We start from the raw sequence: 25,760 nt of genomic DNA, 5'->3' as shown, positions 1-25,760 counted from the left end.
ACTAAAAACAATGTTTCCACTGTGAAGTGTAAATCCTGTGACATTTTTTTATATTGGAAAAATCATTAGACCATTAAACAGGAGAGTTTACAAGCACCTTTCGGCCATCCAGAAAAAAAATCAGTCTAATGCCTTGGCCAAGCATGTTAGCATGCGTCCTGATCTTAAGAAACTTTATTTTTTCGTGTTGGATACTGAGACTAACAGTCTATTTTGTGGTGATTATAAAATGCTTCTAGAATGCCAGGAGGCTTCCCAGCAGATCGAATTGGCAGCAGATTAGTCACCAGGTCTCAATGGGACTATTAGCATTAAATGTTTTTTACAGAGGCATAGATTTTGAAATATATTTTGGTGTAAGTAATCATTGTTACATCATATTGCATTATTTTATTTTATTATATTTTACTTCATTTCTTTTTACCTTGTAATACATATTTAATTTAGTTAGATAAATGTGCCTTAGTTTATATTATATTTTACATGTGTGTGAGCACTTTAATGAGATGGTTCTGTTTAGGTTTTGTAACATCAGTGACACACCTTCTTTTTCTATAGACCTTACCGGTCATGTTTTCCACGTCACAGGTTTATTTGCTATTTAAGAGTCTAGTGTTGGTTTGTTCATAATCTGTTTTTGGAAGAAGTCCTAGTTGTAATTAAATAGAACAAAATCACTAATTTTGTGTCTGGATCCCCATTTGCCTCATCTGACTTGACTTTTTATTATTCTTCACTTATAAAATACCCAGTCATTTTCATTCAAACATTACATGGCTCATGTAAGTCCCGCCTTCTTTTAAACCTCACTGCTCCTGTATATGTTTTGTTCCCACAATTACAATTTTTCCTATGTAGTTTGTTCCTATCCTTTTCTAAAGATTTCAATTCCAGTTGTTTCATCTAAGTTATGATATTCGCTACTTCTAATATAGTTGTAACTTCTAAATTTCCAGCAGGTGGTTGATAAAATTTTAAGTTTAGTCTCAAATTGGAACACATTCTTTTTTACCATGGAAGAATGATTAATGCTTATCAAGATGGTCTTGGTCTATTCTTGCAATAGCCAGAAAAGTAAGTAAAAAAAATTGGAAAACTAAGTTACCCCCTCTAGTGTTGAATTTATTAGTATGGCAAACATTGTTTGCAGTAGTGAATTGCATACTATAAACATGAGAACTTCTAATATTAGACATTCATATAACCTTTGGTTTAAACTTAAAGACTTGCTTGAAAAATATTAATTGCTGCTAATGTATAAATTTGTTGTATTGATCAGCTGTGGACCTATGTAAATAGTTATTTATTTGTTTTATGATTGATTTGTTTATTTATTGTTTTAAAATGAAACAAAAAAAAAGAAGGTTTAGGATTTTTTCTTGGAAGTGTTTCCATAGGTATTTTTGTACCTCAAACAGACTCCAAAGAAAGTTTCCTCAGGTAGATGGCAAATGCTGGAGGTCTGTTGGGGAAAAAGATGTAACTAAGAACATATGTTTTGGGATCATGATGAGTTGGCATATTTTAAAAACTCTATTCTGTCCTCTGTCAGAAATATTGGAGGAGCAAATAGCTGTAATTAATGAAATGATTCTTTTGTGCTTGGACACAAGATCTTAATTGCCTAGACATGTTAAGATCTTATTAAGTTTAATTCTGTGGGCTTCCAAAACAGCAATTACAAAAAAATGGAAATCGCAGTCTAAACCAACTGTATTCAAAGTACTGAATGTTGAAAAAGAAATGGAAGAGGGATCTTTGGAAAATGGGAGAAGCAAATTACATAGAAATAAATGGAATTTGTGGGAACAATACATGCAGAATAATGCTCAGGAGAAAGAGAATGAGGTGTAAGGCAAGGGAAGAATTGAGAGATTTATGGAATGTTGGACTGAAAAACAATTGTAAACAAAGAAAACATGCACTATATAATGTGTTTAAATGGAAAAATGTTAATGTATAATATGTGTAAATGGAAAGTTTTCCATTAATGTATAGGTGCCTATGTCTTAAGTGATAATTTAATAACGGCGTTAAAAAATAACAAATAGTATGGCTGAGTAACAGTAAGATCCTTAGTTTATCAGTATGATATCTAAGACACTGCCAGCTCTAGTCAGTATATGCACTGCTTGTTCAATACTGTATTGATTAACCTAGATGGTTATATCTTGATGTGTTTAGTTGATTCTGAGTAATTTATTCATTTTGGTGTTTGTATTGTTACAAGCGTCCGTAAGGATTTTATTTCACTGAATTTTCCATCCCTGAATTTAGTCAGGAAATCCTCGTGCTTTATAAGAGACAAAGTACATAGTAGACTGCTAGTAGGTTATACTTCATATCACTGATATTTATAGTTGATATTTCTAGTCTTGAATTGTTTTCTTAAATTCTGACTTTTGTCTATTATTTTATAAATATCAAAGATACTACAGGTGAAATGAGAAATAAACTAGAATTTGTGATGAGCACTTTAGAATGTTAAACCAGGTTTCAGGAATAGTAAAGAGATCAATATCATACAGAAGGGGAGAAAGGTTGTAAATAATTCATTGAGACTTACGGATGTATGACATCTACTAAATTCACCTTTACCTCTGATTTGTTTATGTTGTGTTGTTTTCTTTTTTCTTTCTATTTTTTGTGCATAATTTTAAAGAAGTCTAGAAGAGACACTAGATGGAGAGAACAGGTCTATTTCAATACTTGCACTTCCTCTAGAGAGAGGGGAAGTCCATTAAGAGTAAATCACTCTGGATAGCTACATATCTCACTCCAGGGTGAGAAGCACAGAATCTCCTCTCAGATATCCTCTCACTGCTCTAAGTTGGAGTTTTCAACTCCAGGCGGGATGCAAGGTTTAATCCTTACATTATTTTCACTTGTTCATTGTTATATGTATATAGTTTTGACATCCACAATATATTTTGTACACTCATTGTCACTTCAAACAAAATTGAATCCTATACAAAATCCCATAAGAGATTTAATAAATACAGCTATGTTTAAAGGTACACCTAAAAGAGGAGATGTAACATTATTTATCTTGTTATTTGTTATTTCGATCATAAGATTCTTGAGTTTTAAAAATGCCAAATGACATCTTTAAAAGGAATTTCTTTAAACATTAATGGATTGAATAATCCGTGTAAAAGGGCAAGCCTAATAAGATACATTAATCTATACAAGGCCAATCTAGTCTTCCTGCAAGAAACCCATCTCTTGAAAAAATATATTGATAAACTAGCCACTAATAAGTATACAGTATTGGTTAGTTCAGAGCACACTCAGAAAAAAAGAGGTGTGGCTATTTTATGGAATAAAAGTATGCCCATTCCTAAAACCATTAAGTCTTATCAGGATGACAAAGGAATGTTTTGTATGGTTACAATACAAATTAATGGGAAGACTTACACTTTAATTAATGTATATTGGATACCTGGAATTGGTATTAATACAGTGAAACATCATATTGAGAAGATCATATCATTCTCTGTAGGGGATATTATTTTAGCTGGTGATTTTAATTGTATACTACATGAAAGTGATACTACCACTATAAAGAAAAGAAGAATTACATCTAATGCAAAACATTTAAATGATTTTGCTAATTCTTATCATTTGAATGATATTAATAATCAGATAGAGTCAAAATCATTACCATACACCTTTTTTCTAACAGATACAAAACTTATTCAAAAATAGATAGGGTCTTTATTTCTAACCAGATGGTAACAGATTTAATTAATTCCAAAATCATTTCATGTCCTATATCTGATCATAACTCAATTGTTTTCGAATTCATGATAAAAAATACTCATAATGTTCAGATCAAAAGGATACCAGCATACTTAACTCAGCTAAAAGACTATAAAGAATATATACTTTCAGAAGTACAACATTTTCTAGACATAAATAATACTCCTGAAGTCTCCATTGTCTATGTTTGGGATGCCTTAAAATCATATCTATATGGACAAAGTATCAGATTGCATATTAACAAAAGGAAATCTTGGGATAAGGAATTGTTAGATATTCAAAGTAAACTAGACTCTTATAAACATAATAATAAAGAAAATATTATGGACAAGAAAGTTATTGAAGAAATAAACAAACTAAATGAGAAATACAAAGAAATTTTAACTCATAAAGTTAAAATAACTTTAGAGAAATACAAGTTTTTGTCTTATTCAATAAGCCCCAAATACTTACATAGACTTAAAAATAAAACAAAAAGATTGAATAAACAAAACCATATCAAAGAAATCTTTTCTCTAAGGAAAAAGAAGAATGTTTCTAGTATACCAGAAATACTGGATGAATTTAGAAATCACTTTCACAAGATTAACCATAACAACATTAACATGGAACCTAAAGATAAAATAAAGGAGTTTATAACCACAAACATGAATAAAAAGCTTAATAAACAACAGATTAAACTATTGGACAAGAGTATTTCATATACAGAAGTTATTACACAAATAAATAAGCTTAAATCAAACAAAGCACCGGGTAATGATGGTATTATACCAGAGATATATAAAATCCTTTCTAAAACTACATATTCATTAATACATAAGGTTTTTATTCTGGCCCAAACTGAGTTAATAACCCCCCCCATCTTGGCAATATACATTTATTTCACCAATTTTAAAACCTAATAAAGATCCAACTAGATGTTCTTCATATCGACCCATCTCATTACTTAATGTTGATTATAAAATGTTTATGAGTATTTTTGCTGATAGATTGAAGACAATTATCCCCGGCATTATAGACATAGATCAGACGGGCTTCATTGTAAATAGAAATACTTTTGATAATATAAGAAGAACTTTAACATTAATTGATTTTGCAAATAAGAAAAAGAAAGATTTAACACTTATTAGTCTTGATATAGGTTCAGCATTTGATTCAGTAAGTTGGGACTATCTGTTTACCTTACTGAAATGCACAAATTTCTTTGATGCATTTGTAAATTTAATTGAGCATTTATACAAAGGAACGCTGGCTTATATTAAGGTAGGAACATATGTTTCACAAAAATACCCATTCTTAAAGGTACAAAGCAAGGATGTCCACTTTCTCCACTATTATTCACTTTAGTAATGGAGCCTTGGGCTAATTTGATTAGAAACAGTACTGACATAGAGGGTTTTGAAATAGAAGAAAATACAACATCAAAATTCAACTTTTGCAGATGATGCTCTAATTACATCAGCAGGATCTAATTCTTCTATGCAGTCTTTATTTGATAAAATGATGAATTTTAAAAGTATTTCTGGTTTAATATTCAATGAAGAAAAACTAAAATACTACCTATATATACACGAAAAAATACTCTCATTAGTGATTTTACTAAATATGTACCCAACTCAGGTCAGATAACTTATTTAGGTATAATACTATCTAAAGATATTAAATCTATTATATATAATAACTATAATACCTGTTTTCTTAATATACAAAATCTTTTTAATACCTGGAATAATATGTTTTACTATGGAGGAGAGACTTACAATTATTAAAATGATAATATTCCCCAAGATTTTATACTTAATACAATCAATAATACTTTCACCTACAAAAATAACTATCAAGAAACTGAATACACTAATGTTAAATTTCTTATGGGCACCTAATAGACCTAGGATTGCATTAAAGAAACATACTAATAGCTGGTCTCAAGGGGCTATTTCTTTTCCAGACTTTAATTTATATATTATCTCTTCTATTATAAAAGTTATTACTTTATTAATAGATCGGTCATATGTCGCAAAATGGAAAGATTATTGGGAGCTAATTAGTATGCACTTCATGAAAATCTCCTTAACACATAAAAATATGATTATAAATAACTGCATGTTGTGGTTGCTAAAGGAATTTTGTACTTCACCTATTACACCTAAACATATGGTCTGTTACCCATTAAATATTATTATTAGTTATCGTAACTTTATATTCATGCACCCTAAGTATAGGGAATGGAATTTTAATGTATTCCCTATAATTTATACTCAGGGTATGCTTATGTCATCTACTTCTGAAGGAGCTCATTTAGCTATAGATAATAATCTAAAGTACTGGTATCAGCTGATATCTGATAATAAAGTTAAAAATCTAGATTTCTTAAAACAAGAATTTGATCTAAGAGAAACTTGCTGGTTAGAGGTTCAGATCTTTAGACAACACCTCATTGATAGAATAGATCTAATGTCTATAACAGTTAAAGAATCTATTCCAAAACTGATTGATTACTTGATAATAAATTTACAGCATAAAGTTTCTGATAAAGGTAAACTTTCATATATACATAAAATTATCAGACAAGAAACTTTTACAATGTAGATTCATACTGGAATTATTTCACCTCTATTAATGGGGACCCACCAACTCAACAAGATAAACAATATATATTGGAATCTGCTTATAGAACTACATCTTCCATTGTCTGGAGACTTTATACATGGAAATTTTTACATAGATCTTTTTATACACCTTTGATGATGAATAAAATTAATAATAAAGATAATCTATGTAAGAGATGTAATGTAGAAATTAATGCTGACTGGGCTCATATGTTTTATGACTGTATGAAGTTGAAAGAATACTGGAAGTCAATTAATGAATTTTTGCAGGCTCTTTTTACAGATAATGTCATTATTTCTAAATCTCTTATATTATTCAACACACCTGTACCTCAATGTGTTAAAAAGATTAAGCTTCCCTTGTTATGGTCTATCCTAGCAGTGGCTAGGAAAATAATAACTAGAAATTGGATTTCAGATACACCTCCTTCGTTCAATGAATTTAAAAATGTTATGAATATAATGTGTCATATGGAAATAAGCACAATTAGAATGAGAACAACTAGAAAAACATCACATTTTATTGTATGGGATAATTTACAAAATTTGTTAAAAAAATTCTAATTTCAATAGCACAGTATTTTAGTTTAATTAATTGATCTGATTGTAGTGGATGTCTTTGTAAATACTTTAGTTGTTTTGTTGAATATTATAATAATACCTATTTTTAATTATTTGTATAAAATTGTTATGATATTTCTCTTATATGTTAAAACAATAAACTTGTTTTGAAAAAAAAAAAGATATCCTCTCTGTAGTCATTAAATAAGTGGCAAAATTTTGCTTTGGCATGCTTATGCAATTTAATGTGATGAAAATAATTTTTTGTGAAACAGATGTATTTTCCCATACCTGCTAGAATGTTTAATAATACTAGCATGTGCTGTTGCATGTCTAAGAGGAAGGATTTTCTCTGATTGTTTACTCCAACATTAACTTACAGTTAAGTAGAATAGATCAGGTAACATTCCAAAAGAGTTTCTCTCAGTGTAAGTCTGCCCTGTTTCTGAAAGACTTGCTCTAAGTGTAAGTGACATACGTAGGTGTAAGACCTATGTATAAACATGGTTACACTGAGGGCCAGATTCCAAAGGACCTGTTCTTAGTGTAAATGGTCACTTACATTGAGAGCATGTTTTTTAGAATCAGGACCTGGGGACACTGTTTATATTCTGGAGAATATAAACCAGAACATAACCTGACAGTGCAGAAGAGTCTGGCACTTAGGGAAGAAGCTTAAGGCTGTTACCTGTTAACAAGTTGTTTCCCATCACCCAAGGTTTGATTTTCTCAGCCTCCATTTGCCTGTTGTGTGACTGCAAGTCACTTAAGCAGTCAGTGCTCTCTCACAAATGGGAAATTGGGCTAGGAACCTCAATAGTCTCATGGATTGAATGCCTGGTAACTACCCATGAACCTATGAGGTTAATAATTGGGATATGATTAGTACAATGTATCGGATCAAATAATAAAACTTTATTTTATATGAAAGAACATGTTGTAAGTACCAGTAAGTCAAATTTAAATTTACCAAGCCCACAACTGCAAACCATGAATTTCCTAGTGCTGTTCACAGTATGTACACCTGAGTAAAGCAAGAGAACAATATTTACTGTGCAGCTTTAAGAATATACTTAGCCTTTACTGAAAAATTAAAACAAATACATATGTAGCATAACAAAAGAAACAGAATCTTCATGTAACTATTCACATGACAAAAGTAATAAATAACATTTGTCTTGGTATGTTTTCTAGGTGATCCTAAAAAATACTCCTATTTGCCAACTTTGCTGTCACAGTGCTTTCAGTCTTCAGTCCATGTTGTTGTGCCATCATTTACCTGCCTGTTGCCCCCTGGTGGCCTTTCTTATGACATGCTGACAGGTAGGAAAATGTTTTTTATTTCAGAAGAAGACTTGATGTACTTGAGTGTTGTACAGTTTGAAGAGATGGTGATAGTTAATTAAATAGACAAGAATACCAATGCAATGTAAGTACTCTAAAAATGTAGTTACTTGATGGAATATTGTCAAGAAGTCAGAGCATTAGAATGAGCTCTGATATGTAGATAACTCACTAATAAATTATTTATTGAGTTAGTTACATTTTTTTTTATTTATTGAAGTTTGGTGACCAGGGTAATAGGCCAGTTAAGAAGGACCCATTTTAGCCACTACCCAAATGGTATAAAAAATACAAACAGTTAATTATTTACTACATTACTTTGATGGAAAAGTTTGCTAAAAATCAGGGACAACATACTGTTGCTAATCATCATGGTTGTACAATCTTGCGAAACAACCAGAAAACTAGGTCAACATGTATATAAACACATATGTCATTTCAAAGAAAGAAACTTAGAATGTAACAGATTTCCAGATTTTAGAGCATTTATGTTTTTTCGTCTTGGAAGGGCTGAGCTACATTTTTGGGAGGAGGTGCTGAATATCTCTTAGAAGAGAACTTTTACTGGCAAAATGTTCTGGGTCAGAGCCATATACCTTCAGAACATAGTAATGCACTCAGCATTAATGGGGGGGGGTTGAAATCTAGATGATTACATCTTTAATGCATTTCCTCCTGTACCACTTTGCTTGTTATAAAGGCTACTATCACGCAAAAAAATCTTTTATATAAATGTTGAAAACCTGCACATGTATTTTATTTTTCAGATTGTATTATAAAAGTGTAATAACACTAAATAGTTTTGTTTTCTTGATGTGTTTGGCCTTTTAGTATCATGTAATTCAGGAGTTGATAATTTATGATGAGTGACTTTTTATGTAGTAAAGTCTGATGAAGTCTTGCAGGGTATATGAAAGATCTAACTTGGAGGCCCAGATTCCAGAAGACTTGCTCTCAATGTAAGTGACCACTTGCACTGAGAGCAGGTGTTTTGAAATCTGGCCCTTGTAGTACTTCTGTTTCTAGATATGTTTTACACTGAAGTAAGTCACTTACTGTGAGAGCAGGTCTTTCAGAATCAGGTCAGAGTTATACTGAGAGCAACTATTTTGGAATCTGGCCTGGATACTTGGTTTTAATTAATAAAGGAGTGGAAGTAGAGACCTAGCTGTTTTCATTGTTTTATTTTTATTATAAAGAATATATAATAATGATTTTGTTTTATCTGACATTCTATCAGTAAATAATTATCTAACATTGTATCATTAAATACTTTTATTTTAAAAGAAAAGCACAATATTAATGTATTTCTTTGATCCTTCAGCGTTAAAACATTCATTGACCATACCTTCAGTTTCTTTCATCCTTTAGTGGCAATTTATGCATGTATGTATATACTGCATGGAGTGTGGTGCTAATGCTCTAAAACTGATAAAAATGTAAGATTGATCTGTACCTTCCTAATATGAACCTATCTATAACAAACTTGTTACAGTGAGGTTCATATGCTACAAACTTAATGTTATAGAGGTGCATGTTACCACACACACAACAATCATCACAGAAATGCAGCAGAAAAATACCTGACAGAAAAAAAGAAAAAAGAAAACTGTGGAAGACTAAAGCACCCAGTCTTTTAAAGCTATTGTTAAAAGATGTACTTCACTTCTGACTGCTGTCTCTGTGACAGGGATAGGAGTGATTTACGTTTCATAGTCAAAAAACACTTTACACTGTTAAACTTTTTTCTTTGTAACTGGTAATAATATACCAGGGCAGTTAAAACTCTCCATGCATTGCAAAGAATTACTGTTGGCCTACTGATCTTATCTCCAGACGGTTATGTGTTCATAGATTCATAGGTCAGTACTAGGCTAGCTACCCTTTCCAGCCATTTTAAGAGTAGCCAGTTTCCCTTTTGGTGCTTGAAGTAGCCTATGTGTTTTTGAAATGGACTCCAAGATTCACCTCATGAGATGAATCTCTGTGAATTCATTTTTTGAGCCCAGATTTTTATGATCAGTGACATGATCATAATTCTCCATTTTTTATTTCACTAAGTCTTTTGGGTTTCTAATACCATGACTGGAGTGGATCTTATTTCTAAGTCAAAGTTTGATTAAAGCTCATGAAATTAATATTGTTTTAGCCTTTGATGTTAGCCAGAAGTGCTCTTCTCAGCACCCGGAATGTGCCCAGTAATGACTCCTTCTGCAGTTCATATGGAGTTACATGTATGGGTAACATTTTTAAGTATGATTGTAAATTCTTTTTTAGAACACCCATTGATCCCAGTACTATTGGAACTGTCTGGGTATCTTTCTTCCACATTGCCCTCATTTCTGCTTGCAAATCCTGGTATTTTATGACTTTGTGTCTCTCTGTACATAAGATGTTGTAGGCACTGGATGTAGTAATTTCAATGAACAATGCTACTTGTCTTCTTTTCATGGAAGACTATATCTGGTTTTCTCACATCTATTTTTTAAACTGTTGGTAATGGGTGAACCCATGTGACATAAACTTCAGAATTTTCTGTAATGCTTTGTGGGTCATGTTTCCAATGTTTTCAGCTCCTTCAATATTATAATGTTTGCACAATCCTCAATGCAACAGTCTTGCCACATTATTATGCCTTTCAGTATATAGTCCTTCTGCCATTAGAATATCACAACCAGCAACAAGATTTGTAACTGTTTCCATTTCTGTTTTACAAAACCTACATTTGTCTGTTTCTCCCACATGTTCAATGGCCTTTGTAAACCAATGTGTACCTAGGGTTGCCACCTTTTCAAATGGCCAAAGTGGGACATTTTTGGTACAAACATCAGATTTTACAGACCGACACATACCCACAGTCAGTACAAAGGATAGAACTTAACTTTTTTGTCTAAATAAAAGCTTATTCTTGTAGCATTTTCGTTGCTTATGCTGTTTATTATAACATTTAGGTATTTTAGATACAGAATAACTGTTTTATGCAACTATTACATAAAATATAGGAAATAATTTTGTCCTAAAATCTCAGGACATTTGCCATTTTTACAATTTTTTGTCAGGACACAACTGCCCAAAGAGGGACTGTCCCTCACAAAGTGGGACAGGTGGTAACTCTATGTGTACCTAGTTCACTATCTTGGGCCACCGATATTAATCTTTCGTCTTTTGGATTAAATTCACTTCTCCTTAACCTTTCTTCCATTTGATCCCGATCAACATGTGGTTGTTCCAAGAGTTTTCTGTACTTGCAATTATATTTATTCATTTTCCACATTTCATGCCTTCCCATCTGATCCTTTACCTTATATTCTTTCTTTTGTTTTTTGTTACATTCAGTTGATGCCCAATTTTTATCTGCTTCTGGTTTGATTTCCATTCCCTGTTGACACTGATATGCTACTGCTAAACTAAGCAGGGAAGTTACCTTAGACTTGTTCTCCTCATATTTTAAAACTTTCACTATGTTTGGGTCTTGTGAGGTCAGCAGATATGTATGCAGTCCTATGATTGCAGATCTATGCATGTAATCAGTTTTGAGGAGGCCCATACCTCCTTCAGGATGGGGAATATATAATCTTGGTATGCACTGATTTTTATAAATCATTTGATGAGCATGTTTTCCTGTCCAGTCGATCCAACACCTTTTGCAGCCAGTCAGTCACTCCAAAACTGTAAGTTAAGACAGGAATAATAAATTGGTTTATAGCCCGGACTTTGTTCCTAGATGTCAGTGCTGTTTTCAGTACTCTTCTAAAATATTCCTTACTAAGTTTTATTCACATTTGTTCATGTTTTATTGTTGATCCTTCATCCTTCAGTTCCCAAATATTTATACACTCCCTCTTGCTCAAGCTCTTTTATATCACATTCCAGTTCCAGGCTGATGTTTTCTTGGTGCTGCAACTTTCCTGCTTTAAAGCTTCCACAAAAAGAAGATGAGCTCTCTATATTATAAATTGTCGTGTGTTGAAGGATGCAAAACAAAGTCTGGTGTATAATCTTAAAATCAGTAATTACACTGCAGTCATGCACTAGTGTACTAATACTATGTCTGTAAATGGAACTCAAATATCTTTTTATTTGTTAAGCCAGATTAGACGTTTGTTAGACTGTATAAATTTAACTGTGACTGTAAAGTGTGTTTTATTTGTGCAATGTTATTATGACTCTTGTTTTATCTGTACATTGTGACGATTGCATATGTAACCACCTTTGGAGCTTTTTCTCCCTGGGCCTCCACTGAAAATGGATATGTATCCAGTCGGACTATCCCGGTCAACAAATGTAAAATAAAAATAAAAATAAATAAAAAGTTTGCTTTTAAACATTTATCGAGATCAAATGATATTCTTATATCATCTGAAAAAGTTTTGACCATTTGCAGTTGTGCTTTCAGTTCATCTGATGAACTATACAGTATTAAATCATCCACAAAAAGAAGATGAGCTCTCCACATTATAAATTGTCATGTGTTGAAGGATGTAAAACAAAGTCTGGTGGTATAATCTTAAAGTCAGTAATTACACTGCAGTCATGCACCTTGCCCATAACCTTTGCAGTCTTTGCTTATTATTAACAAAACACATTTTCAGACATTTGTTCTAACTACTTTTTCTATTCTTGCCCATATTAGTCACAGAAATATCTGTATTATTCAAAATATTTTACATATATTCAAGTTATATAAATATGTAAGAGATATTCATGATTTAGGGCTTGGATATCACATGTATGATTTTCAGTAGACAGGGGTCATAAAAAATCATCTCACAACTGGCAAAACTTCAAGTGATGTGACAGAGTGGTGATCATCAGTATACATTTATATTAATGCTTATCTGTGCTATCTAATCTGTATATATTGGACATCTAATTTATTTGATAATTTTATTTATATTTATTATATTGAACTTCTGTACCATTTTGCACTTTGAATTGTTTGACTGGTTTGGGGGCATACAGTTTCAGGTAGCATGCTTGATCACATTTTGTTAAATGTTGGCCTTTCTTAAGGCACTCCCTCTTCATTTTATTCATGAACAGGTCAAGAGCCTTGCATGGGTAATTTGTGTATTTTATTCTGGGAATGAAGGATGTTAGCTGAGTTTATTTATTTATTTATGTCCGTTTGTTTATTTATTTTTGTGAGATTATCAGTCTTCTTGGGTACACACCTGCCATCAATTAAAGAGACTCTGATTAACTTCAAATAAAGTTCAGTTGTCCTAGTAGGATTTTCCTGACATTTACTAAGTTGTCTGCTACAGCAAAAGCCATGGTTCGCAGAGCACTTACAAAGCATCAAAGGGATCTCATTGTTGAAAGGTATCAGTCAGGAGAAGGGTACAAAAAAGTTCCACAGCACTGGATATACCATGGAACACAGTGAAGACAGTCATTAAAAAGTGGAGAAAATATGGGACAACAGTGATGTTGCAAAGAACTGGATGTCCCTCCAAAATTGATGAAAAGACGAGATGAAAACTGGTCAGGGAATCTGTCAAGAGACCTATAGCAACACTGAAGGAGCTGTAGGAATTTCTGCCAAGTACTGGTTGTGTACTACGTGACAACAATCTCCCATATTCTCCATATGTCTGGGCTATGGGCTAGGATTGCAAGACAAAAGCCTTTTCTTACACAGAAATACATCCAGGCCCGGCTAAAATTTACAAAAAATACATTAAGTCTCCCAAAAGCATGTGGGAAAATGTGTTATTGTCTGATGAGATCAAGGTTGAACTTTTTGGCCACAATTCCAGAAGGTATGTTTGATGTAAAAACAACACTTCCCAGCACCACAAAAACACCATCCCCATAGCAGAATCATGCTTTGGGGTTGATTTTCTTCAGCTGGTACTGGGACTTTAGTTAAGTTGGATGGAATTATGGACTGTTCCAAATACCAGTCACTTTTGGCCCAAAACCTTCAGGTGTCAAGGTGGAAGGAATTATGAACAGTTCCAAATACCAGTCACTTTTGGCCCAAAACCTTTAGGTATGACCCTAGCCCTGAGTAGCATCATGCCATCACCCAGAATGATACCACAGTACGAGGACAAAATGATTGACTTCAACAATTGGCTAAGCTACTGGTGTCATTCTAAAGGGATCCAGTATCTGTCTGCCTGGGATGACATGATCGACAGACCACAATGCTTTGCCAGAGATGGCCTGCACCTTTTGCTATTGGAATTATGGATACTGGCTAAGGATCTTGCCACCCCTATAGTGCCTTTTCTAGGCAAGGTTCAAATGACAAACTCACCACCGTAACATGTACAAGCAAGCAAAATCTGAGGGTAATGCTACTCAATGCTAGAAGTCTAAACTCAAAATGCACTCACTCAAGGCACTCCTTAAAATGGAGAACATCGACATCTGTGCAGTAACAGAGACCTGGTTCAAGGCTCCAGAGAGCACCCCTGCATTACCAGGCAATAATTCATACCACACCTTTTGGCCATCTAACCTGGACTGAAACACTAAAGGCAGAGGCGTGTCCATATTCATTAAGGATATCCACACCTCCAGGCTAGTTATTCAGCATAATGCATCCGAGATTATTGAAGTACAACTAACTCTGGGCAAGACAGCAGTCCAAATTGTAGCTTGCTACATATCTCCCACCATGCCCCAGGATTCCCACTCCTCATTTCTATATACACTGGAAAATATTAGGATACAACCTAACACCCTAATAATGGGCAATTTCAACTCCTCCACCATTAATTGGGAAAACTACTCATGTACCAACTCTTTTGCTCAACGTTTTCTGGAATTCATAAATTCTAATGCCTTGGATCAACTTATCCACACCCCACCAGGGGCAGCAATATCCTAGACCTGGTCATTACCATTATGGGCAACCGGTGTTCCATACCAGAGGTCAATTCTTCTGTGGTCAGATCCAACTACAAGCTAATCACCCTAGACATCCACATCCCACCCCCACCCCCCATTAGGGAAACCACCATAAAGAAGTTCTCCAGAGCCAACTTCACACTTCTTAAGACAGAAGTGGCAAACTTCACGACACCCATGCAGATGGACAATCGAGGTATGACTGCTGAATCCTACACAAATGGACTTTATAAGCACTTACATGAGTGCATGGATCGTGCAATCCCTAACAAAACCAAGATGCTATCCTCCAAAACAAGGAAGCCAATTTGGTGGTCCCCTGCCATAAACAAACTCTGCAAGAGAAGAAAGAAACTGTTGCAAAAAAAGAGTAAAATCCCATGATTGGAGGAACTCCCTGGTCAGCCTCAGTAAAAAGCTGAGATCCCTCGTAAAATCCTCCAAAGCTAGTTACAAAAACAAAATCGCCACTGATTCTTAAGACAACCACAAAGCATTCTATAACTATGTCAATAATCTCAATGGCAACAGTCAGATCTGCTCTGAGTTACAGCACAATGGCACTAAATATACAGAACCAACTGATATTGCCAACATCCTGGCAGATAGGTTCAGTGCTAACTTTACAACCCTCTCACCCCCTAAAGCACCCATCTCTATTCTGGAAGAATGCAAAGTTCCTATAATCACGGCTGAACAGGTAAAAAACACACTCTCCAAAGCCAAGAACACAGCATCCATGGGACCTGAAAACATCCCAGGCTGCATTCTACATGAACTACAGAACAAACTGGCACCCCACTTAAGTACCATGTTCAATCATAGCCTCACCTCAGGCTTTGTGCCCATTGAATGGTACACAGCGATGGTTATCCCACTCCACAAAGGGGGAGCCACCACGGACCCTGGGAACTACAGCCCCATTAGCCTGATGAGCCTGGTCTGCAAGGCTATGGAACATATCATCATGGAACTTATAAACAATGACATTGGTAATCTCCAAACTCTGGACCCCATCCAGTTCGGGTTTGTAAATGTAATGTCTCCTAAACATGATAGACTTCTTTGAAGTGGTCACCAAAGCCATATATGAGGGTAAGGTGGTTCATACAGCCTATCTAGATCTCGCCAAGCCTTTTGACACCATCCTCCACTCTGGAATTATAGATAAACTCACTAAATTAGGTATAAATCCCTGTGTCACAAGATGGGATGACAACTGGCTCACTGACAGACCCCACACTGTAAAAGTAGCAGACTCCAAATCTGACTTCAGACCAGTGACAAGTGGAGTACCAGAGGGTTCAGTCCTGGGTCCTCTCCTGTTTGGTATCTACTTCTCAGTAGTACAGACTAACACAGAAGGTCTTTGGCTAATGATGTTCACAGATGACTGCAAACTAGGAGCCATAATCGAAGCTCCTAATAATGTGGACATCCTACAAAAAGGCTCACTGAAACAGATGCCTGGTGTCAAAGCCATGGCCTCACGCTCAATGCCGAAAAGTGCATTGTCATCCCTTTTGGTAAAAAACTCTGTACCCATGAACTACCACATAGGCGGTAGTCTACTTAACACCAAAAGTGTGATAAGAGACCTTGGGTCACAGGTGGACAGTAGTCTCTCCTTTGAAAATCACATCGCCACAGTAGTCAGGAAATCCTTCTACGTGGCACACCTCATTACAAAAGATTTCTCATCCAGGAAAAAAGAGGTCATTGTTCCCCTCTACTCGTCACTCATTAGACCCATTATAGAGTACAGCACCCCTTTTGGTATGTACCTAACAAGACATCTACAACAACTAGAAAGGCCGCAGAAGTACTTCACAAAGAGGATTACTGTCCTCAAACAGATGCCCTACTCAGACCATATAAAAAAACTCCAGCTTTACTCCATCGCATATTGCCTACTCTGAGGTGATCTCTGCCTAACATACAAGGCTATGTCAAACCCAGAGCTGTTGGACATGCTTCACTTAAAGAAATCCCAATCCCTCCGAGCTACACACTCTAGGGACCTAAACCTTGTCACCACAATAAACAGAACATGCTGGAGGGATAGATTCCTGTCCTAGAGACTTCCCATACTACTCTGGAACAAACTACCTATCTAAATCAAACAAAGCTCCTCATTAGCACTCTTCAAGAAAAATCTTGATGATTGAATGGGAGATAGGAAATTCACCCCAGGGATCACTTCTGTGGCTCTGCTTGACAGGGGCACAGGAAAATAATTTTCTTGGGTGGTGAAAGCTAGGCTACCTTGTTGGCTAGGCTTATATAGGCCCTAGGTCCAATAACCTAGTACCTACCTATGAACCTATGAACCTATGAAAGCTGAAGATGAAGAGGAAATATGACAATAACCCCAAGCATACATCCAAATCAACAAAAGAATCGCTTCACCAGAAGAAAATTAAAGTTTTGGAATGGCCCAGCCAGAGCTCAGACCTAAATCCAATAGAAAATCTGTGAGGTGACCTGAGGAGGGCTGTGCACAAGAGATGCCCTTGCAGTCTGATATATTTGGAGTGCTTTTGCAAGGAAAAGTGGGCAAATATTGCCTAGTCAGGATGTGCCATGCTGATAGACTCCTAACTAAGAAGACTGAATGCTGTAATTAAATCAAAAGGTGCTTCAACAAAGTATTAGTTTAAGGGTGTGCACACTTATGCAACCAGCTTATTGTACATTTTTTATTTTTTATATTTTTTTCTCTAACAGATTTGTTTGTTTTTCAGTTGAATTGTACAGGTTATAGGTCACATTAAGGTCTATATTAGAACACCGTATGTTCAAAATTTCGAGTGTTCTAATATTGAACCCTATGAATCGAAAATTTAAAACATCGAACATACAGAACAGCAATTTTGTTCCTAGGGAAAAAATTTGCTGTTCCAAAACACATACACACAACACAAGCACACCAAACAAACAGCAATCCACACACATACACCTAAACTCTTGCACCTAACCCTGTACTAAACTATACATACACCGCTATCTATCCACTTACCTTAACCCAAACCCTAACCCTAAGGTCCTTCACTATCACACAGTCACCTCACCCGTGCCCTAACCCTAACTCATCTACCCCTCCCTAACCATCACGTCCACACAATCGCACACTTACCTGACCCGCGCCCTAACCCTAACTCACCTAACCCGCCCTAAACCTCACGTCCACACAATTGCACATTTACCTGAACCCGACCCGTAACTTTGCACCACAGGGCTGAAAATACCAAAGCAACAGAAATGGACAACCAAATTCTTTCCCTAGGAAAAAATCATTTTTCTGTTTCTTTGATATTTTCAGCGTTCGCTGAAAATGGGTCGATATTAGAACACTCAAAATTTTGAATGTTTGGTGTTCTAATATAGACCCTCACATTAAAGGTGGGAAAAGTTTTGAAATGATTTATTGTAATCTCATTTTTATATCACAAAAACCTGGCATTTTAACAGGGGTGTGTAAACCTTTTATATCCACTGTATGTGTCCTATCTACTTAGGTCTGTTGAATCGTTTAGGAAGAGGCCCTGGGAGGATTCCCATCTGAGCCATTTGTTCTTAAAAAGTCTACTCAGTTCCTTTATCCCATTATAAGTTCCCAGTTTTTTATATTACTTCTCTCATTTGAGTTGAGTTGGCATTTTTCCATCATCTTGTAATTAGCTTTTTTGGAGACTAGTAGAATCATCTCTAGCAGTATTCTAATGTGCTTTGAGGCCCTGTTCTTCCCTACCCAGCTTAATGTAGATTCTGTTGAAAGTTGTCATCAGCGTCCTACTATACTAGTGATAAAATTCTATAACTTTTTTTTTATATCCCCCAAGTTTTGAATAAGACCAGAAAATATGCTCCCACTTCCCTTTCGGTCCATTCTGACACCTCCAATATGCTGAACTGACTGCTGGAAACATTTGTATGAAGTCTAGCAGTTGTTTCTTCAATTTTGTTACTGTCCTTGGAATTAGACATATTTCTCTGCCGTCACATTCAGTAAAGTGAATATCCCAATTCTCTTCCCAGGATTGTTTGAATTTCTTATTCACCGCCTTAACTGTCCTCAACCATCATATCATTTTCCTGTTAATTTCGTACTTGTTGCCTGACCAGTTCTACCCTCAATCAGTAGTCTGTTTCAGGCAGCTGTCTCAAATCTCTGTGTAGTGGTCTCCTGTGATTGCTTCAGACTGATCTCAGGGACAGATATCTCCGCTAATCTCACTCTCCAGAGTTGAGGCATAACTGCATGGCCTCCCATAATACAAGTCCTTTCTCCATAATAATCTCTTCTTAGAATTTTGGGTGGGAGTTTAACTTAAATCAACCCCCCCCCCCAGCTGTTGGTTTGTCCCTAATGTACTGTCCACCAGCCTTAGAGGACGTAGCTCAGATTTCTAGCCCTTTATCATTCTACTTCTCGGGGGGTTTGGGCAGGAGAGAGTAGTATTTCTCTTACTTTTTTCTCCCTTGTTATAGGCCAAGGTTGGACCTATACCTCTGTGCTAACAGGTCTGGTGTCAATCTGTCAACTAGTTTTTTTTTTTTTGTTTTTGCAACCACATTTTTAGACCATGCAAAGGTGTTCAACACCATCTCACACTCAGGTATTCTTCATATACTGACCCAGGTAAACATCAATCTCTGTGTAACATTTTGGATAGCAAAATGGCTCACAAATAGAACACAGGAGGTTAGGATGGGTAGCACTTCCTGCTCCAAAAGACTTGTCACTAGCAGTGTTTCCCAATGTTCAGTCCTTGGGCCACTACTCTTTGGCTTTTACTTTTCAGTGGTCAAAACTAATGTTAAGAGTTTATTACCGAACAAGTTTGCAGATGACTGTAAATGTCCCAAAATATCCTTGTTTGGCCCATCTCTGTATTATTCATGTACAAAATATAAGGGCTTGAAACTACATGGGAATGTAAGGCTTGGCTCACATATCAATAGCCTATTAAGTGCCAGTGAACATATAAAATGCTGAAACGTATCTTATAATTTACATTTTTGTGTGTGTACATTTATCTGTATGTGCATACATGGAGGTGCTGCTTTTTTCTTCTGAAACACTAGTGCTTAAAAAATGATAATTAACGATGTGTTTGAAAAATATCACCTTTGAATTCAGTGAAGAAAGTAGAAAAGAAAATGCTTAATTTTATATTCAAAAATTATATGTTTGCTTTCTCTCCAGGTTGTGAGAACTTCAAATGGGATTAGATTAAATACAATGGTGTGGCATGACTTGCCCCTGCATAAAATACTAATTTCAGACAAAAGTCCATTCTCGTTTTTTTATCACAGGTTTATGGGTTTGAGGCGGAATGTTCATATTTTTGGGAAGATCTGTGCATGCGCCTGCATGAATGTGCACGCACGTATGTGTGTGTGTGTGTGTGTGTGTGTGTGTGTGTGTGTGTGTGTGTGTGAGAGACTGACTGAATGTGCGCATGCCATGTGCATGTGTGTATGTTTGTACACACTTATGTTTACAAATGCTGTTGCTTCTTTACTATGGGGATAGATGGGATTATTGTCTTTTGTGCATGTGGTAACTGAAGGAATTTTTTTTTTTTTTAAACCTTGTGTACATAATTTGGATTTAACATCATCTAAAAGTGTAAGACTTTTTCATATTTTAACATATCTAAAAGCATTCAGTCAAGCTGCACAAAAACTGGGAGAGCTATAATGATGCATTATATTTGTTGCTGTTGTTTATTCAGTAGCAGACACTGCCCTTAATAAAATTAATAGGGAGCATTGTTTTCACAGACTGTAGAATATATTAATCAAAATTCGAGCTAATGAATTTCTGTTTGATTTCCATTATGCCTTCTGAGGATTGTCACAAAATTTTGAATGGTTTCAAACAAGTTCCTGTCTTCCTGACAGATATTTTTCATGTATTTGCTAATGGTGCTGTTATTCCTGATAAGTATAAGTGTTTTCAGATATTTTTAATGTTATGTATACATGGCAGAATATGTTTGCTTTCAACATTATTATACTATGCGTTGTGAAGTATTTGTGCTGTGTGTAATGTATATTATCTGGAGCTTTTCTGTCAGGTCTCCTCTATAAATGGCAACACTCAGTCAGGCCAACATGACTAAGAACATACAAGTAAATAAGCACATACCTGTTGAGGGCATTTCTTGTTTGTTTGCTTGTTTGTTTACTGAGAATACATCATTGAGCCCATTTTCAGAGTCTACTAATGGAGAAAATCTCCATAAAGCAACCACATACATTTTGTATATTGAAGGTACAATAGCTGTTTTGTACATTTTTGGATATGGTATATCCTGGCCATGGAAGGGTGGATCATCTCTTTCAACTTGTATGGATATTACAAAAATGGTGGAAATTGGCCAGTGAGAGCTGTATGCATTTGTGGACCTAGAGAAGACGTATAACAATTTCAGCTTGAATGCCTTGTGAGCAATGTTATAATAGTATAATGTCCCAATGCTACTGCTGCTGCTGCATGTCTATTGGTCCCCATGTTTGTGAAGTGATATTTTTGTCTGAACTGACCTGAATTTATTCAGGCTGCATCTATGACTTTGCCAATCATGAGTCTCCCAGCTGTAATATGAGGAGTATCAAGAAGCAAAATGTAATTTTTTAATCTTTTTTTATTTATAGATGACATTGCTGTCATGACCGTAAATTACTGTGATCTTTGGCAGATAGCAGAGTTATCTGCTGCTGAGTATGAAGGGGCTGGGATAAAAATCAGCACCTTCAAATTAATGTTCATAGTTCTGTTCCTGGAAAAGAGTGGATTATTTTCTTCAGCTGCTAGTGAAGTGGCTGTCTCATGTGGAGGAGCTTAAATACCTGGGAGTCCATGAGGGACAGGAAGTAAGGAGAATTACCAGTTGAGTGTTGGAGAAACAGCAGTAGTGCAGGTGTTGTACCCAGCTGTATTGGTAAAGCACAAGATGAGTCATAGGGCAAAGGTCATATTTTACCAATCAGTGTCCCTGTGGTTCCAGGCTTTCAGTAGAGACTAAAAGGATGAGATTCCATATACAAGTTGTGTAAATTAAATTATTTCATAGGTTTGCTGGCTTCAGTCTCTGTGATCTATTGAGGAGTTCACTACTGCGAGAGTATCTCAGAGAAGAGATACTGTTTCTCCATGTTCAGATGAGACATTGGATGTGAGTTTATGCATCTAGTAATGTGCCGTTGGGAGCCTGTGGTCCACTGCAAAGTGGCTGCAAGGCATAAAAAGAACATACTGCAAACTTCATGTTACTCATCCTGGCTGAGAAAGCATGGGAATATCATAGGACTGCTGCTAATTGAGAAGTCGCATCTACCCTGCTCTGATCTCTAGCAACAACCCAATTTACTAAAGCCAGCTTTCCAATTTGCAAGTCATGTTTATTTACAATAAATAACTCAAGTTCAGAAAAGACCAAAATGCAGTTCATGCTAAGTAATTCAGTCTGCACTCAAATCAAACCTCTCAACTGCCCCCATTATGGAGGAAAGTTCCTATTTTAAAGTCTGATTTAGGCTGTCCCTATTTTTGGAGATATGTTTCTATTTTTAGGCATGATTTACTCCATCACACAAATCAGCCTCATCACCTGTGTTTTTTTTGAAACTGTCTAGTACCCAGAAAACCAGAAAACCATACCACATGACCAACATACTAGTGGCAACAATAATTTAATGAAAGAGGGCACACGTCTTACAACTCCTTTTCCTTGCAGCAAAAACAAATAACTTTGTGTAGTAGAATTTTGTGACAGTCCATTAAAGTCCAAAGATTTTACACTGTCTCTTTTCTAATGTGTTTATATATTTCCATCATCTCTGCATAGGTGCTGGAAGCTGTTGAAGACTTGGGGGGGGGGGCAGAAGATGAGAGGGGCACTTAGTAATCTAAAAAGGGCAATTTTTTAAAAGCTGTTTACTACCAACACAACATAGGTTCACTTAGAGGACATTTTAAGATTAGCTAATTTCTCTTTTGATTACCACCATAGATAATTTGAGGGGACCCATGTAAAGGATGCAGCATTTAGGAACTGCCTCTATCCATTAGTGGCATGAGGGGCAATCCTGGAGTACATTTTCTATTACCCATTCTTAGATCCAAATTGCATTTGAATATGGTCAAGGATGAGCTTTGTTGTACTTGAATGAATAGTCTGTAACCCCCTGCCGCTCCAGCAGCAGCCCACTCCCCAGCTACTCCAGTGTACCATTACTTGGCTATTTCTCCTCAGTTACCATAAACAGTGTTCAAAACTGTCAGCGTGCATAATGTTTTCTTATTTACTTCTACAATGATTACAGAAATTGAAATAAAATAGCACAAACATTGAGCCATTTGCTAAACAAACAGTTCAGTCTTGCAATGAAAACAGACTTAGCATGAGCAGTAAACTTCACTGCCCCTGATACTCACATTCATTGAAAGGGCACGAAAACCCACGTTCATTTTGCTTCTGGCCAGCGGAGGACTAAGCTTACACATTTTTAGGGCCATGCATACATATATACGTTCTTTGATTCACCTTCCTGATTGTATTAAATTATATTCCTTGTATAGTACAGCGCCACTTGTTAGGATGTGTTTTAAATGTGTAGTTTTAAACAATCTTCTAGAAAGCAATGAAACAAAATGTATGAACCAATAATGACAAAACTACCAATTTCAGAAAATTTCAACCATAAAAGGCCACTCAAATTTCTGTCATTACAATCCACCAATATCAGTAAATATGCAAAATCTTTGCAGAAGTAAAGTCATGTAAATAATTCCACATTAAATGGATGTAACTAATGAAGGGGTTGCTGCTAGCAAACAACTTTATATTTCATTGTTTCATCTACAAATAAAGTGCCTGTTGCCCTTGAAGAATAAATTGACTGTGTTACATTAAAAAAAATGATAAGCTAGTAATATTGTCATAGGGAATGGATGGCAAACTGATAATAAGTTCATAGTTACTAGGTAACTCCTCCAAAGGAGGACATTTACAGTTCTGTAGCATTCACTCCCTTTAAAGTACAAAACAGTTCAGTATTAGCAATCCATCAGGATACTGTGGGAGTAGAACCCACAGCCTTCTGCATCAAAAGCAAGTATACCACCTGTTGTGCTACTGACAATGCAAGCAGACTTGGCATAAGCAGCACTAAACTTCTTTTCCACTGAAGCTTTCAGCTCCTTGTAAAATCCTCACTCAATTCCATGAATCACAAGTGGTGGTATGGGTAGAGAATTCAGGGTCTTGTTCCTTGTACCTAAGGTACAGGGTTTGAGCTTGAGTAGCAATAACCACCAGGTATACCTAACTGGGGCATTTTACACACTCACACACACACACACACACACACACACACACACACACACACACACACACACACACACACACACACACACACACACACACACACACACTCCAGGAGCATATCAGAAACACACACATACACTCCAGGAGCATATCAGAAACACACACACTCCAGGAGCATATCAGAAACATACACACACTCCAGGAGCATATCAGAAACACACACACACACACACACACACACACACACACACACACACACACACACACACACACACACACACTCAGAAACACACTTCAGGAGCATATCAGAAACACACACACTTCAGGAGCATATCAGAAGCACACACGCACTCCAGGAGCATATCAGAAACACACACTCCGGAAGCATATCAGAAACACACACACACACACACACACACACACACACACACACTCATTCCAGGAGTATATCAGAAACACACACACTCCAGGAACATATCAGAAACACACATGCACACACACACTCTAGCACACACACACACACACACACACACACACACACACACACACACACACACACACACACACTCCAGCAGCATATCAGAAACACACACACACACATTCCAGGAGCATATCAGAAACACACACACTCCAGGAGCAAATCAGAAACACACACACTTCAGGAGCATATCAGAAACACACACACTTCAGGAGCATATCAGAAACACACACGCACTCCAGGAGCATATCAAAAACACACACACCAGGAGCATATCAGAAACACACCCACACACATACACACACACACACACACACACACACACACACACACACACACACACACACACACACACACGCATACTCCAAGAGCATATCAGAAACACATGCACACACTCCAGGAGCATATCAAAAACACACACTCCAAGAGCATATCAGAAACATACACACACAAACACACTCCAGGAGCATATCAGAAACACACACATACACTACAGGAGCATATCAGAAACACACACACTCCAGGAGCATATCAGAAACACACACACTTCAGGAGCATATCAGAAATACACACGCACTCCAGGAGCATATCAGAAACACACACTCCAGGAGCATATAAGAAACACACACACACACACACACACACACACACACACACACACACACACACACACACACACACACACACACTCCAGGAGCATATCAGAAACACACACACTCCAGGAGTATATCAGAAACACACACACACACACACACACACACACACACACACACACACACACACACACACACACTTCAGGAG

General features: G+C 36.1%; 1 protein-coding gene across 1 annotated transcript in view; it reads left to right on the top strand.

Moving 5' to 3' along the window:
* Positions 1 to 25,760, top strand: part of LOC122794919 (NACHT and WD repeat domain-containing protein 2-like) — a 1,236,179-nt gene that overhangs the window by 775,220 nt on the left and 435,199 nt on the right. The window contains exon 17 of the mRNA XM_044063511.1: positions 8,127 to 8,255. Within this exon, the coding sequence (XP_043919446.1) occupies positions 8,127 to 8,255 (129 nt within the window). The remainder of the gene's footprint in view (positions 1 to 8,126; positions 8,256 to 25,760) is intronic.

This window comes from Protopterus annectens, chromosome 2.part1 (genome assembly GCF_019279795.1).
Source record: "Protopterus annectens isolate FY-2018-M chromosome 2.part1, PAN1.0, whole genome shotgun sequence".
NCBI lineage: Eukaryota > Metazoa > Chordata > Ceratodontiformes > Protopteridae > Protopterus > Protopterus annectens.
Note: the sequence above shows the minus strand (reverse complement) of the source record. Positions and strands in the feature narration are given on the sequence as shown.